Source organism: Vulpes lagopus, chromosome 3, assembly GCF_018345385.1.
Source record: "Vulpes lagopus strain Blue_001 chromosome 3, ASM1834538v1, whole genome shotgun sequence".
NCBI lineage: Eukaryota > Metazoa > Chordata > Mammalia > Carnivora > Canidae > Vulpes > Vulpes lagopus.
In genome coordinates, this window is record NC_054826.1 from 94,168,798 (window position 1) to 94,184,963 (window position 16,166).

General features: G+C 55.4%; 1 protein-coding gene across 2 annotated transcripts in view; it reads left to right on the forward strand.

The window, feature by feature from the left end:
- The window catches only part of CASTOR2 (cytosolic arginine sensor for mTORC1 subunit 2), a 54,501-nt gene that overhangs the window by 19,732 nt on the left and 18,603 nt on the right, over nt 1–16,166 (forward strand). Inside the window, exons 1-2 of one of the 2 annotated variants that reach the window (XM_041749053.1) lie at nt 12,430–12,824; nt 15,809–15,879. In XM_041749053.1, the coding sequence (XP_041604987.1) occupies nt 12,589–12,824; nt 15,809–15,879 (307 nt within the window). In that variant the 5' untranslated portion in view covers nt 12,430–12,588. Of the gene's footprint in view, nt 1–12,429; nt 12,825–15,808; nt 15,880–16,166 lie in introns of those variants that run through there. The other variant, XM_041749054.1, reaches the window with a different exon arrangement.

Genomic DNA, 16,166 nt, shown 5'->3' on the forward strand with positions numbered 1-16,166 from the left:
ATGCAAAGCACATCGTACCCCGGGTTCTCCTCACCTGAGGATCTCAGCTGCCTGTCCCTGTGGGCCTTTGAGCATGTCCTCTGTTCTAGACATTTCTAAGCTCTTCCTTGATTGAGGGCCTCCTCCTATCTTCCTTCCCACTCTTTTGTTTCCTGTCCCTGGAACCCCTGCAGGTACATCTGTGTCAGGCTCCTGATCTTGGGGGGCTTGGGCAGATCCTGCTGACTTGGTCAGGGCAGTGGTGGCTGTCCACAGCTCCTCCTGGCACTCCTGAGCATCCTTCGGGGCTCCCAGCTGGAGGGACACAGGAGCTGGGAGCTGCCTCAGTGCCTGTCTGATGTGGCCAAACTCACAGGCTTCTGTTTCTGGGTCCTGCAACCCAGAATCCCCGAGGGTGCCCACTGTGGACTGTGACAGATGGAGACTGAGCCCAGCTCCCCCCACCTGAGGGAAAATGGGACCCAAAGCAGGAGCAGAGAGGGATGTGCAGAGGTTGAACAGGGAGATTGCTGGGGAGATGCAGGAATGGCTGTCCATGCAGCCAGAGTGAGCTACTTAAAACAGACCCGAGAGGCGCCTGGGTGGCTCAGTAGGTTAAGCATCTGACTTCGGTTCAGATTCCTAGGATCAAGCCCTGCATTGGGCTCCCTGCTCAGTGGGGAACCTGCTTCTCCCTCTGCCCCTTACCCCCCATCTCCAGCTTGTGCTCTCTCTTACTCTTTGTTGCTCTCAAATAAAATCTTAAAAAACCCCACAGACCTGATCTATTGCCACCCACACCCCTTCAACCCTGCCTCAAACATCTCAGAGCTTTTTTTTTTCAATGGACCTTGGGTGCACAGAATATGATTACTCATCATCCTTGGTCTGTTACATACTTATTGATCCTGCTTTTCCTTTACCTTTGTTTACTGTTTGAAGAACAGTACCCCCCAATGCCGTCTACCCACGCTTATCTTTCCCTTGACTTCTACAAACCCTGTGGTTCGCTTGTATCTATCTGAAAAAGCGAATCTTGCTGTGCATCGTCTTCCGGGGCTTGCTTTTTCCCTGCTCAACAATGTATTCCAAATGTAGGAGATACTCAGCATTTCCATGGGTGTAGACGGTTCAGCCACACCGTGGTAGACTGTTTCTCTTCCTTGCATTAGGGTCTCTGCTTGCAGGGTCCCTCCATGTGCTGTTTCCCTTGCCTGGATCTCTTCTTCCAGGCCTCAGCCCATCCCAGGCACCCCATCCAAAGGAGGCCCCGCTGCTCCCTGTCCCTACCCTTCCGTGTCACAACTGCAAGACTCACCCATGGAGAGGGCAGGACTCGGGCAGGATGTGCAGAGGGAGTTCTCTGGGCAAGGTTGAGCTGCTTTTGTGGCATTACAGGACTTTGGGGCATAGGAAGCCAGCCAGGAGACGATGTTGTTGTTGTTGTTATTTTATTTTTTAAAGGTTTTATTTTATTTTTTAAGATTTTATTTATTTATTCATAGACACAGAGAGAAGCAGAGACACAGGCAGAGGGAGAAGCAGGCTCCATGCAGGGAGCCCAATGTGGGACCCGATCCCCGGTCTCCAGGATCACACCCCAGGCTGCAGGCGACACCAAACCGCTGTGCCACCAGGGCTGCCCTGTTGTTGTTGTTGTTGTTGTTGTTGTTGTTTTTTAATTTTTATTTATTTATGATAGTCACAGAGAGAGAGAGAGAGAGAGAGAGGGGCAGAGACACAGGCAGAGGGAGAAGCAGGCTCCATGCACCGGGAGCCTGATGTGGGATTCGATCCGGGATCTCCAGGATCGCGCCCTGGGCCAAAGGCCGGCGCCAAACCGCTGCGCCACCCAGGGATCCCTCCTGTTGTTGTTTTTAAATAAGGAGGTTCATAGTATCTTTACCCATAATAGCAAAAACCCGGAAACAATCAAATGTCATCGACAATAAAAAAGACAAATAAAAATATATCATAATACATCGTAGGTATATATAAACATACATATATTTTTGGCAATAAAGATAGTCACAGACTCTATCAAGGGAAATGGATTGATCTCAAAATACATTGAACAAAAGGAGGCAGACACAAAATGGTACCCACTGTAGGATTTCACGGCGATGGAGCACACCAAGCACTGACCCGTGTGGGTAGGAGGGACTGACAGGAGAACACAGAACACCCTGCAGCGCTGGGGACATTTGTATGTCGTTTGGGGTGGTGCTTCTGTGGGGGTGTCCGTTTGTCAAAACTCCATCCAAGTGTACACCTGAAATCTGTACGTTTCATTGCAGAAAATTATGCCATGGTTTTGAAAAAGTTCAGGGTAAAAGAAAAGAAAGAAATGATCCAAACCCCACTTTGACCTCATTAAAAGTATTTCTTGCCCCAAACAATGAGTGCCATTTGGGAGCTGCCGCTCACCTCGGGGGCAGTGACAGGGACATCACCAAAGGGGTTTTCAGAATGTTTTCTCCTCATCAGCACATCACCTCCTCACTGCCTCTATCCCCCTCAACCCTTTTGTTCTGGGGGATCCTGGAGGCCCACTCAGGGGTGTGAGCCACTTGGCCACCTCCACACAGGCCACTCAGCACATCTGCTTGATCGTGGCAGGAAGAAGACCCAAGGGAGACCCCAGGAAGAGAGGCAGCTGTGTCTGGCCTCCACCCAGCGCGCCCCCCATGACTGTTCCTCTTTGGTGGCAGCTGCGTGGGGCACCATGAATCAGACACATGTGGCTCAGTGAATTCCTATAACCTGGCCACCCCTGGGGAGCCACCACCCATAAAAGACCCAGCGTTCCAGAAGGGTACCCCCCTCACCCCTGCCAGTGACCACGCCCCTGTCCTGCCCACTCACTGTCCCGACTTCTCTTGCCTCTATGTGAGTCTGCCTATTTTGGAAGCATTTTTGGTGCCCAAACTGGGACAGTCCCAGGCAAACCAAGAAAGTTGGTTTCCCGAGTCACCTCCCTTCTGGTGACACAGTACATGGGCCTTGTGTGTGTCCAGCGTAAACAGGCAGCCCGGGTGGGGCGAGCAGAGGCTTCTTGAGTGAACTGTGCTGCCCTGCAGGTAGGCACTCGCCCAGGCTGGGCCACCTGAGCCCCCAGCTGTCTTGACCAGGGAGGTGTTGGCATCTCGCAAGGGAGGCCGGCCCCCCATCTCTCTGGCTTTCCAATTTTGGCCGTATGGCTTCAGCAGGCCCACTGGGTGCCTTTTAGAGCCTGACAGGTGGGTTCCAGTGCTTTCAGCAGTGAAGAGCTGGGGTTTGTGCAACGTTTTTGCCCAGAAGCCCTGTTCCCACTGTGGAAAGAGATGATGGTCCTGCTGGACCCCTTCCCTGACAGTTTTGCAGCTGGAGCAAATGTCCATGGGTCCCTGAAGGGGACGAATTAAGACAAGCTGGGTATCGGTTAACTGGAGGCCATGTTGATAGAGCCTTCTAGAAATAAGCTACCCCAGGATGGAATGAATTGCCTCAAAAAGCAGTGAGCGTCCCCTACCTAGGAGTATGCAAATGGGAGCTGGGCTACCATCTGTACAGATCATTACCGAAAGAGGTGGCACACAGTGGCCTCCCTGGCTTGATTCTGTGCCTCCCTTTGCTCCGCCTCCTTCTTGCCCGGGAGATTTCAGGAGGGTCCCTGCTTTGTGGTTTCAGTGGGGAACCTGTCAAAAACTGTCCCACAAATTGAAGACGCCCTCACAGCTCCCTTCACTGATCTGGTTCCTAGACTGGATCTCTCAGAGCGGGTCTGCTAGACAAGTTTACCTGGAAATCTGGAAATGGCCCTTCCTGGCTGGAACACCCACACACACGCACACTCCACCCCTGCCTCCTGCTTGAGGTCTGTTGCCGGAACAGGGAACAGGGCTCCGACTGGCCAGGGCTTGCCAGGATGCCTGAGGGGAGGCCCGGGTGAGGGCCTCGCTCTGCCGGGTTAGGAATCCGAGAGTAAACAGATCAAGTTTCCAGTGTCAGCTGGGCCTTCCATAACAGGCACCACAGCAGTGGAAAATGAGAACGTTCTCTGAGATGACTCAGCCTCCCGGCCCCCAGGTAGGGGCAGCCCCTGGCCTCGGCTCTGCCCTGGTGACCAGCTGTTGGCCGAGCCCAGGGGGACGGCAGAGGGTCTCTGGGGCTGAGGACTGGGGTGCGGTTAGGCCTCGCTGTCAGGATGAGGGCATGTGTGGCCGTCCTGGCTCTCTGAGAGGTGGTTGTCCTCGGTTTTCCCATCTGTGAAATGGGATCAGCAGTTCTCTCCTCAGGGGTGGGTGTGGGACCTGAGTCCAAGGCAGTGTAGGTGGAGAGGTGCACGTTGGACGCATGCGGAGGAAGCCTGGAGCACCACACCAGGAACTCTGACAGTGACCGAATCGGGGAACCCCCAGAGGAGCCACTTTCATCAGGGAGGAGAAGAGGGGAAATGAAACGACACGGCGTCACTCTCAGAGAAGTTGAAGGGGGGGCGTGTTGCCGGTTCCAGGGTCCAGGGGAAGGCCTTGGCCCGCTGCATGGGGTGCAGCTGACCTAGGGCAAGGACAGGAGGCCGCTGGGGTGTGGCCGGGGGAGGTCATTGCAGAGCCCAGCAGCGTCCTTCAGAGGGCAGAGGCTAGTGGCAATAGCTGGAGGGTTGGGGTGACCAGCTGGGAGGGGGTGGAGGAGGGGAGGGAGGAAGATGGTGGCCTGGGGAGGACATGGGGATGAGGGAGACTTTTTTTTTAGGATGTTGGAAACTTGAGCCTGTTTGTAGTTAAGACCAGGAAGCCAAGAAGAGCGGGAGTCCTGAGCGGAGTCCCAAGAGGGAGGGAGGGAGGCACTTGTGGGAATGGAGAGGGAAGCTTACCCTGGGGCTGGTTTTCTCTGGCCAGAGACAGGAGATGAGATGGGTGAGAAAACAGATGTTTTGAGAAGGGGTCCTCCCCAGCTGGCCTGACTGTTAGAAAAATGGGGGTACAGGGTAGGGGCAGACCTTGGTAGGGGGGGAGGCTGGGGGAGGAAGGGCTGAGCTGAGCCTGCAAGGGTGGATGGATGGATGGGAGCCAGGCCGGGGGAGGGGGACCTTCAGGCTGGAGGTCATTGCTGAGAAGGTCGGTGCTAGACAGAGGTCATGTGAAGATGGGGTCAGCTGAACGGGGGACGCCCAGGACACTCTGCCCCCAAGCCGGCAGTGGATGGCACAGAACCGAGTGGCCACAGGAGCTGAGAGGCAGGGTGACCCGGGAGCCAGCGGTGCTCAGGGAGTTGCCAGGCAACAGGACAACAATCCCAGTTTGGCTCTACAGCCCTGCAGTAGCAAGCCCTCTAGGGACTGTCATTTCCAATTCATAGTGTCCAGGACTTGGGGGACAGGGGGCGGGGTGGCGAGTACGACTACTATGATTGCTTTAGGGTCCAGTATTCTCACTATTGTCTCCAGCATCCTGACAAAAATCTGGAAGGGTAGGTAGAAGGTTGTGCATGTGCGTCCTCCGCTGCGGTGTGGAGGAACAGGGATCTTGAATAAGCTTCTGGTTGTGTCAGAAAACCACAGAAAGGAAGGGGAAAACCAGTGTGTTCTGAGCAACTATTGCAAACCTGGTGCTTTTATCCAAAAGGGATGCTGACCTCTCACTCTGGTGCCGGCGATTGGGGTGGGACGGTGGGGATGTTGCCCCTCTTGATGAGTGGGGAGACAGACTCAGGGCCGTGTAAATGTCCTAAGGCCACAAGGCTGACACCATGACCAGGACTCAGACCAGGCCCCTCCACTCCAGAGCAGCGCTCTTGGCAAGCATCAGCAGGTGACACACAGCACCATCGGAGGAGAGACTGTAGGGACCGGGTTGGGGCATGAAGATGCATCCATAAAGACAAAGTGAACCCCCCAAATCACTGACCAGCCAAGGCCACACGGAATGGCCAGATTGGGGGAAGTCATAGCCCTAGGATGGGTCCCTGTCCATTCTTGCCCGATTCTAGCACCGCTGCCCCCCCCCCCCCCGGCCACCTCCCCTGGATGGCTGTGAGCTGCACTTCCCACATGGCTGCAAATCCGTGGCTGGGTCCTCCACACCCTTCTGCCGGACGGGTTCCAGAGGATGGTGTCTGCCTTCAGGACGTGCCTGCAGCCCCTCACCTTTGCCCTGGCAGACTTCGGCTCATGGGTATCACTCTGACCCCCGTGGGTCCTTGCATGGCCCACTTGTATTCAGTTCCCTAACTCCCCTTAGTACTGCCAAGCCAGAGCAAAGGAAGGATCCAGACCTGTGTTTGACCAGAGGTCACCCCCGTCCCATACACCCATCCCAGGTAGTCCGGTCTTCTTCATCCCCTTGCTTCCTGTTTATGTAGTTATTTTGCAACTATATGTGGTCTTAAAGGTGGGGTTTTTTGTTTTGGTTTTTTTTGTTTTTTGTTTTTTTTAAGAGCTCCTTTTAACTCTGCCAAAATAGAGAATGCCATACATAATGTTTGGGGACCGGCTTTTCCATCTACTGTCTTACTGTTGAGACTCATTGATATTTTTGGAAGTCACTGTAGACTGCTCATTTGGAGGACTGGGCAGTGGTCTTCTGTCATGGTCTTCCTCCTTGCCCAGTGAGGGGCATCGGGGTGGTAGCCAGCTTTGTTACTGAGGACAGGCGGTTATAAATCCTCACCTCCGTGTCTCCCGCGACACCTGTGTGAGAGGGTGGACACCTCCCAGGGGAAGAGCTGGATCACAGGCAATGTGCTGGCAGCCACACCTGCCTCCCGGCTGCCCCCACCCCAGAGACCACACAGCCTAGCGGACCTGAGGCAGTAACTGCCTTAACCTAACTGAGCATCAGTCTTCCTGCCAGTGAAATGGGAATAATTACTTATGCTACACGTCCATTCAGTTAGCGCCGATGATGCAAGACCACGTCACATCATCCTGTGCCAGGAATGGGGGACCTGGGTAAGACTCAGCCCATCTCCCAGGAGCAGATGTGTCGCTAAGCAAAGTCAGATCTGGAAGTGAATAATCTCTGATATTATCATCAGTTGGGAGGTGATAGGCCAGGACTTTGACCTGCCAGGGGTGCTGTGCTGGCCCCTTGTGACAGACCCTAATATGGTAAGGGTAGGGGCGAAGGCCATAGGAATGGGGAGATCTGGGATTGGGCAGAGATCATTTAACACCAGAGAAGAGCCTCCAAGCGGGAGGCGTTCTCCTGTCTGCAGGGCCTGAGCACTCCCTGGATGGGAATGCTACTGGGGAGGTCCGGTTCCCCCTGGGTCTCCTGGCCAGCTCCTCCCCTGACCACACGCGATCGGGCAGGATCTTGAGCACTGCCTGCGTGTTCAGTACCTCCTTAAATCCTACACTGCTCTGCCAAACCTCTCTCAGAGATGAGAAAGCTATTCCAGCCTTGTCTGGGGTAGGTGGTAAAGCTGAGATGCACACTTGGACCCTTTCCATCTCAGATCCCCCTGCCCTTGAGGGAAGGAGGAGAACCCCCAGTTGGTTCCTATGCGCCCTGCACTTGGGTATGTGTTCATGAAGCAAGAGGCTACACTTCTCCAGACTGTGTTCCTACCCTGGCAGGACCCTTCCCCCTACCACCACCACCTGGGTGCCCCAGGCCATTGGGACATGCATAAGGAAGCAACTCCCAGAGGCTTGTGGCTTTGGCCCGGGGGACAGGATGAGGCCAGCCCATTGTCCCAGGTTCCCCACCTTCCCCGTGGAGGAAAGAGTAGAGGTGTCAGCAAGGGGGCCAGATTCAGAGGTGAGGACAGTGTGCCTGCTGACCTCCCCCCGGTGCCTCTGGCCAGAGCGTGGGCCGTGGCAGACCACTGTTCCCCGCTCCTCGTTCCCTGTTCCTCGTTGTTTCTCACTGACCTCATCTCCTCCAGGTGTTGAATCTTATTTCCTGGCCGCCCACGGACCCACGCCCACCGCTGCCAGCCTGGTCCAAGCCACCATCGGCTTTTGCCAGCCTCCCTGAAGAATAGCCTCCTGGCTGATCTCAGGGTCCCCACCCACTCCTTACGGAGGCCAGGAGGCATCCTCCCCACCCTTTATGACCTGTCCTGTCACCACGGCCTGTCACTCCCCCTGCCCCACCACTCAGCCACTCTGGCCTCCATCACTGCTGGCCTGTGGCCACCTCATGTGGCCTCCTCGGGACGGCACCACGCCAGCCCTTCCACCTCCCACAGGTCTGGGGGGACCTTCCCGGTACCTGCCCGATATTCCTTCTTGTGGCCACACAGACAGAACAAAATTGACCGTTTTAACCGATGGGGAGCGCACAGCTCGGTGGCATCTAGTACATTCATGTTGTGCAGCCACCCCCACCATCCCTTTCCAGAACTTTTCCACCATCTCAAACTGAAACCCTATATCCATTCAATTACTGCTGCCCCTCTCCCCCTCCTCGCAGCCTCTGGCAACCACTCCCTGCTCTGCTTGCAATCGCAAACCCCTTCTCCACTTTTCTTACTTGCTCTGCAGCACACAGCACCGTCGGATGCGCCATTTCTCCCACCCCTCCACATAAATCCTCCTTGTCCAGTTATTTGAGGTGGGTCCCCATCACCTGCGACAGTGCTCGACACATAAAAGTGATTAACTGTTTGTCGAATGACTGCATGACCCAGCCACTGAATTAGGCTGCTGCCTGAGTCTGGGGGCTTCCTCCTGGTACCCTACCCCCACCCCTTTAGCCATCCCACCTCTGTGTGCTGCCCTAGAACTTGCGAGCACCACGACCCACACTCCGTCCTGGCCACCGCGACAGAAGCAGATTCTTTTCCCCCATCTTAACAGAAGAAACCCCTTTCAGGATCATCCTTCAAGTCACAGAAGCGACACAGGGCCTTTTTTCTAACTAAAACTTGAAACGGCAGCCTCTAGTCGCCAGAGATGGTGGAAATGAAATGTAAATAACACAAGAGATCTATCGAAGACCCAGGAGAAAGAGATTAAAAAGGCCACGCTGGTTGAGAGAACAAAGCCCGGCACTTGCCATCTGCCTGCCTTTCCTTTGGGAAGCAAAGGCCTGGACCAGCGTGAGGCCAGCGCTTCTGTGGCTCATAGCGTGGAAGGTTCCTGTGCCGTCAGCTGGGGCCAGCGTGGCTGGGGCAGGTGGCGGCCAGAAGGAGGCCGGGCCCCCACCCACCCTCCCCCTTCCCCCTCCTCATGGTGACATGCTGCAGGGGGAGTTGGGGCCCAGCCTCCCTGGCTCCAAGCCAAAAGGGCTTCCCTTTGCAAAAAACACTCCAGGCTTCCCCGGGGCTGAAATCCAGAACGGGCCCCTGGGCATTCAGAGACCCTAGTGGAACAAAAGAATGAGAACAGTGTGTCCACAGGTCCCTGGAACATGCTGGATGCCTGTTCTCAGCCGTGTTTGCAGGGCCCATCCAGTGGGTTTGAACACCATGGGCCCCGGCTGGCCTGGCTGTCATCCCACAGTGTCTGCACTTGTTCTGTGATGAGCCAGCAGGTGACCTCAGCAGGGTGTGGCCAACACGGGGCATCATGATCCTGCAGGAAGTGGGCTCCAGTCCCAGGCGGGGTCTGGCTCCCACATCCCCTAGATTCAGGCTCAGGACTCTGCACACAGGCAACCTCTGCTGATCCCTGACTATGTAAAGGGGTGGCGTCTGGAAAACAAGGGGCAGGGAGCGGGGCACAGCCAGCCAGCAGGTAAACAGAAGACAAGACCGAGGCCCAAAAGGGCCCCAGCACCCTGGCTCCCCCGATCTGGACTGTCTGCCTGCCCAGACACGCCGGATGCCTGTGAAGGTCAGGAAGCTGGGGTGGGGTCCAGGCCTGCAGGTCTGAGTCTGGTCCAGAGCCACTGGGGATTTCAGGCTGAGCTGCTTCCCTCCTAAATCATCATGCTGGCTCCCTGGTGGGGGCTGGGCCACTGGCCTGGTGGATGGAGACTTTTCAGCCAAAGCTTGTTGTGTGGAGGGTCATGTGTGCAAGAGCCGGCCCTGCACGGAGCCTGGGAGGTGGTGTAGCCCGAACTCCCCATAGAGACCCCATCCCGCCCGCAGCCCACCGCTTCCCCAGCCAGCCCACTGGTCTCTGTAGCCAAGCTGGCTTTAGGGCTGCTCTTTATTGGGAGTACAGGCTGGCCTCCCTGTGGCCTCCCCGTCAGCCACCTCTGCCCTCCAAGAAGAATAAATAGCCAGCTATTTATGTTGAGTGCTAACTATAGTTACACTGGGTGTTCACTCCCAGTGTTTCTTCAGTAACAACCCTGTAAAGTTGGGTTATCATCCCGGTTATACACATGAGGAGACTGAAGCACAGAGAGGTTAAGTAACTTACCTGAGGTCACACAGCCATAAGCAGCAGCACTGCTTCCATCATGGGGTGCACAGTGACCACAGAGATGTGAGGGTGGTGGCTGGAATCTTCCAGGCCCAAAGGGACACAGCCTAGAGTCCCGTCGGTCCCTCTGGGCATGCCCTGTGTTGGGCCATGAGGCTCTGAACAGACACTGGGTTCCTCGTATGGGCTGCCCACATCAACTACCCCTGTTGTGTTCAAGAGAGCCCAGTGATGCATTGGCACCCCCTGGCGGGAGAAATTAGTGATTCCTCGGGTATGTCCTGAACCACAAGCTCCTGTTCCCCAGTCTCCCACTTGATCTCTCAGGGCTGCAGACTTTTATGTCTTGTCTACCTACCTGATTGCTCCTGCAGAACCTGCCGGGTGATGGTCTCACACAGTTGCATGGGTTGTGCACTGCCCAACCCTGAGAGTACTCTCCACAGAGACTGTAAGATGAATGAGCCCTGCCCCCAGAGTTGTGATGCACAACTTGCCCAGCTGTCTTGGGCAGCGTATCTGCCTTGGGTTCTGATCCAAGCTGGTTGGGATTTTGCCTCCCCTTAGAAGGTGTTTTCTGGTGGTTGAGCATCTGCCTTTGGCTCAGGGCATGATCCCGGAGTCCTGGGATCAGTTCCGCATCAGGCTTCCCGCAGAGAGCCTGTTTCTGCCTCTCGTGTGTATGTCTCATGAATAAATAAAAATCTTTAAAAAAAAAAAAAAAAAGTATTTTCCAGACAGACTCCATGGTTCTGGGATCATCTTTCTGTGCCTTCCTGGCCAGGCCCCTTGAGGTCTCCCTGCTGTGGAGCTGGTGGGGTTCCATGTGGCCCAAGGTGGAACTGGATGGGAACCTGTCCCTCACTGTACAGAGGAATGACGTAGCCCAGGGCTCACTGCCCCCAGGTGCCAGGTTGGGATTCCACTCCAGGACCACGGAGTTCATGCTCTTCCCAGGTTTCTTTATTATCCTGTTGTTCCCTCGTGTTCCTGGGTACCATGAGGGCATCCAAAGGGCACCTCAACCTCCTCTTCCTTCTCTTCTTCCTCCTCGGGTTTCCTAACAGCACTGAGCAGAGGCTAGCCAGTTGCTGGGTTTCAGTCCTCTCTCCAAGTCCTCATCAACAAAGTGCAGAGGCCACAAACACCAGGGGCCCTGGCATCTGGAGGGAGGATCTAGCCATGGCTCATTAGAAGGTTGGGACTGGGCAGCCCCAGTGGCCCAGCGGTTTAGCACTGCCTTCGGCCCAGGGTGAGATCCTGGAGATCCAGGATCAAGTCCCACATTGGGCTCCCTGCATGGAGCCTGCTTCTCCCTCTGCCTGTGTCTCTGCCTCACACTCTCTCTGTGTGTCTCATGAATAAATAAAAATCTTAAAAAAAAAAAAAAAAAAAAGGTTGGGACTGGAGACTTTAGTGGCTCCTAGAGAGGGGTAAGTTGAGGCAGTGCCCCACAAGGGGCCAGCAGGGTTTGTCCAATCTGGGCTTCTCTGGCTTGGGGGGTAAAAGTTTGTGGCCATTGTCTGCTTATTTTGTTTGTTGGACAGTGAGTGTTGATTCTGTTGCCAGCCTGTGTCAGGTACTAGGGGTTATGTGCAGAGAACCCATAGTCCTTGCCAATGAGATCTTATGGTCTGCAGGGGAGTATTATCTGTAATAGGTTGTGGAAAGCACCTAGGACTGTCATGCACTGTTGCACAGATTGTGCAGTGTTCAACTCTAAGGGCGTATTTCACATAAACTGTGAGATGAGTGAATTGTGACACACCAGCAGCCCAGCTGTCCACGGTGGCCTAATGCCCTCTCATAGACATAGTATAAGGCTGTGGGCTATCGAGGGAGGACCACACCCCTCTGATGGGAGGTGAGGGAGATGGGGTGGCCGGTGCCAATCAGAAAAGACTTTACTCCAATGAAGATGCTGAAACTGTGTCTTAGAGGGTGAGCAGCAAGTCTCCAGCCAAAGAAGAGGGAAGGGTGGGCCAGGCAACGGAAGGAGCATTTGTCAGCCTTTGGAGGCATGAGACTGGGAAGGCAGGCCAAGAGTGGGGGGACGAGACGAGGTAGGAGGCTGGTACAGTCATCAGAGCCGGAGTTCACGTGGAGGCGAGTGGTAAACAGAGGAGGAACTTGAGAGCAGCTCTCGGTAGGCAAGGAGGGGTGGGGCTAGAGATGTGGAGCGGAGCGACAGGGAGCAGGAAGGGCCTGGGGCCTGACTCCCCAAGTCCGACCAGAACAGTAGTTGCTGTCCTTCGGGCTGGCTCAGCCTCCCGGAGGCCTGCCTGCACTAAGGCACACACCTGGAGATGGGTGTCCAACAGCAGGGCCTCAGAGCACTGGGCCCCGGGGACAGGTCACATCAACAACATGTTTATCCCCCATTTACCCAGAGGCTGCTGCTGCTTTCTGCTGGTGTTTATGCCTTCTGGGGCGATTGCCGTGGTCTATTTCTGGAGCATCCCTCACAGCCAGGAGGGCACAGGAAGCAAGTGCCATTCCTGTGTGCTGCCACAGAGAGCTGGGCGGCCACTCCCCACACCCAGTGAGTATGTGTTGGTGACAATCTGGTGCCTGGGGGGCTCCTAGGGCTCCTTCTGAGTGCACAGGGGTCCCCGAGAAGAAGCCGGGCCAGACCAGTGATTGCCACCTACAAAGGTTATGATCACTTGCTGTTGTCCCCGAGCAATCACAGATTTCATTTGTCCAGGGAATACTGCAAACTGGCTGTGGGACAGACAGGGACAGTGATGCGATTTGAAAACCAAGGAGTCGGGATCCCTGGGTGGCTCAGCCATTGAGCATCTGCCTTTGGCCCAGGGCATGATCCTGGAGTCCGAGGATCAAGTCCCACATTGGGCTCCCTGCGTGGAGCCTGCTTCTCTTTCTGCCTATGTCTCTGCTTCTCTGTGTGTGTGTCTCTAATGAATAAATAAATAAAATCTTTTAAAAAAAAAAAAGAAAAGAAAGGAAAGAAAAAAAGAAAGAAAAAGAAAGAAAGGAAGGAAATAAAAAAAGAAAAGAAAAGAAGAAAAAGAGAAAGAAAGAAAACCAAGGAGCCAGGATCCCTGGGCGGCTCAGCCATTGAGCATCTGCCTTTGGCTCAGGGTGTGATTCCAGGGTCCTGGGATTGAGTCTCCCTCTGCCTGTGTCTCTGCCTCTCTCTGTGTGTCTCTCATGGATAAATAAATAAAATCTTTAAAAAAAAGAAAAAAGAAAAAAAAATTAAAAAAAAAAAAAGAAAGAAAAAAGAGAGAGAGAGAGAAAGAAAAAGAAAGGAAGAAAGGAAGAGAAAGAAAAGAAAAAAGGAAGGAAGGAAGGGAGAGAAGAAAGGAAAAGAAGAAAAGAAAAAAGAAAAGAAAAGAAAAGAGCCAGAGGGAGATTGAAGAGTGTGCAGTTGCTTGAGCCGAGTGTCAGCCGGGAGGAGCATGCCACCTCCTTTACGACTGCAACACAAGCAATTTCTTTAAAGTCGGGTACATCAGTAAAATTCACCCCTTACAAGCGTGTACGATCTCACGACCACCACCACAGTCAAGATACCAAGCACCTTTGTAATCCCAGAACGTTCCCCCCGATGCCCTTGTAAAGCCAACCCCGACCCAACCCAGCAACCACCAATCGGTTCTCTGTCCTTAGCGCTGCGGCTCTCCCAGGATGTCCTATAAACAGAATCAGATAATACGTAACCTTTTGAGTCTGCCTTTAACTTCAGCAAATGCACTGGCGATCCATCCGCACTAACCGCCCCAACCCCTTCCTTTTGACACCCGCGGTCTTCCAGGGGCGGACGGGCCACGGGGTCTCCGGGCAGAGGTGGGAGGCACCTGCAGGCAGGTCTTTGTGTGGTCCTGTTGCCGTCCTCGGGATTGCCCGAGAGTGGGGTTGCTCAGCCGTGTGGTCTGCAGATGTTTAACTTGACAAGAAGCCACCGAGCTCCTCCAAACGGCTGCACCATCTTGCATTTCTCTCGAGTCCAGTTGCTCTGGTTCCTGGGGAAAAATTTCAAGAATAAAGCAGACTAGGCTTTGGTGCGGCAGGGCAGCTGCGCCACACCCGTCCCTTGCACCCCCATCCCCCTGCATATATACACCCCTACCCTCATCCCCTGTACCCCCATCCCCTCTGCACACACACACACCCCCACCCTCGTCCTCTGTACCCCCATCCCCTCTGCACACACACACCCCCACCCTCGTCCCTTGTACCCCCGTCCCCTCTGCACACACACACCCCCACCCTCATCCCCTGTACCCCATCCCCTGCACACCCCCACTCTCATCCCCTGCACCCCCATCCCGTTGTACACACACACACACCCATTCCGTGCCCCCATCACCCCTGCACACATACACCCCTACTCCCAACACCTGCAACTCCATCCCCCCTGCACACACACCCCCACCCCCGACCCCTGCACCCCCATCCCCCTGCACACACACATACATCCCCACCCTCATCTGCTGCAACCCTGCGTCCCCTTCAGGGTTCTTTTCCGTTTGAGTCTGTAGAAGTGCTGTTCCGGCCCTTGCTGGGGTTATTGCTGGACCTCTTGCTGTCAGGCCTTCCCGTGATAGATGGCTTTTACACATCGGGCACGCAGCCCGTGCCGGGCCTGGGCCTCGCGCTCGAGAGCCACGGTGACGCCAGATAAATGACCACAGCCTGTTTCCTGCACGCCACGGCTTGTACATGCCCTCTCTCCCTGCATCTGCACCCGGGGCGTCCTGGGGGCCGTTCTAGCTGGAGGAGGGCCAGGGAGTCGGGCCTTGAGGGGCAGCCACCCCCGGCCACAGGAAGCCACAGATTCACCCCCACCCCCAGCCCCCTGCACGTCTGCCAGGCGTGGACTCAGCCAAGATACAGAGGAGCAGAGGGATTGCCAGCCCCTGGCCTGGGGAAATTGATGTTCTTGTTTGGGGCACAAATGAGCAACATACACCCCAGGCTAAGCAGTATGACCAAAGATGACGAGTGACAGTTCGGGGATCCGTGCCCCCCACCCCCCCAGTGGCACAGACGGCTGCACCCCTTTCTCATGTGAGGACAGAAAGTACCCTGAAGGCTGGGTTGCTGGTTGGGTGACATGGATTAGGTCCTAAATGACCCTGGGAACCCTGTCAAGTTGATAAGGAGAGGGGCTGGGACCGTAGCGGGGGGCGGGAGGGTGGGCAGCAATGGGGTCCAGAAGGCTGAATTTGGGGGCGCTACAGGTAAGACAGGTGCCCTCTGTGCTCCCTGCCAGAGCTGCGCTTCGGCTGCTCCTTCCCCAGGGAAAAAGTGGCATTGGAGACCCTTGAGCTGTGGGAGCCTAGAGGCCGGCGGGCTCAGAGGTCCCCAAAGATTGGGGGGTGTGGAGAGGACAACCGGGCTCCCTGAGACCTGGGTCGGAGACAGAGAGCAGTGGGTGGGGTGGGGGCAGCTTCCTGGACACCACCCAGCAGCCTGGGAGCAGAGCTTGGCACAGGGTCCTGGCAGGTCCGAGGTGGGACTGACATGCTCTCCTCTGTCTGTCCCTCCACCATCCAGGTGCAAGTTCTTCAGCCTAACCGAGACGCCGGAGGATTACACCATCATTGTTGATGAGGAGGGGTTCCTAGGTGAGTGCTTCTGTCACCCGGGCTTGGCTGGACTGTGGCCTGCGGTCAGTGCTGACTGCACGCCGCCTTATTTCTGCCGCCTGCCTGCCACCTTATTTCTGCCCCTACTCATCTTCTTTCTGCCCCCTGCCCACCGCCTTATTTCTTCCCCTACCCACCTCCTTATTTCTGCCCCCTGCCTGCCCGCCGCCTTATTTCCTGCGCCAATCACCTTCTTATTTCTGTCCCCATCCTGCTGCCTTATTTCTGCCCCCCTCTCCTTCCTGCTAGGTTAGAAAGTCAGCAGA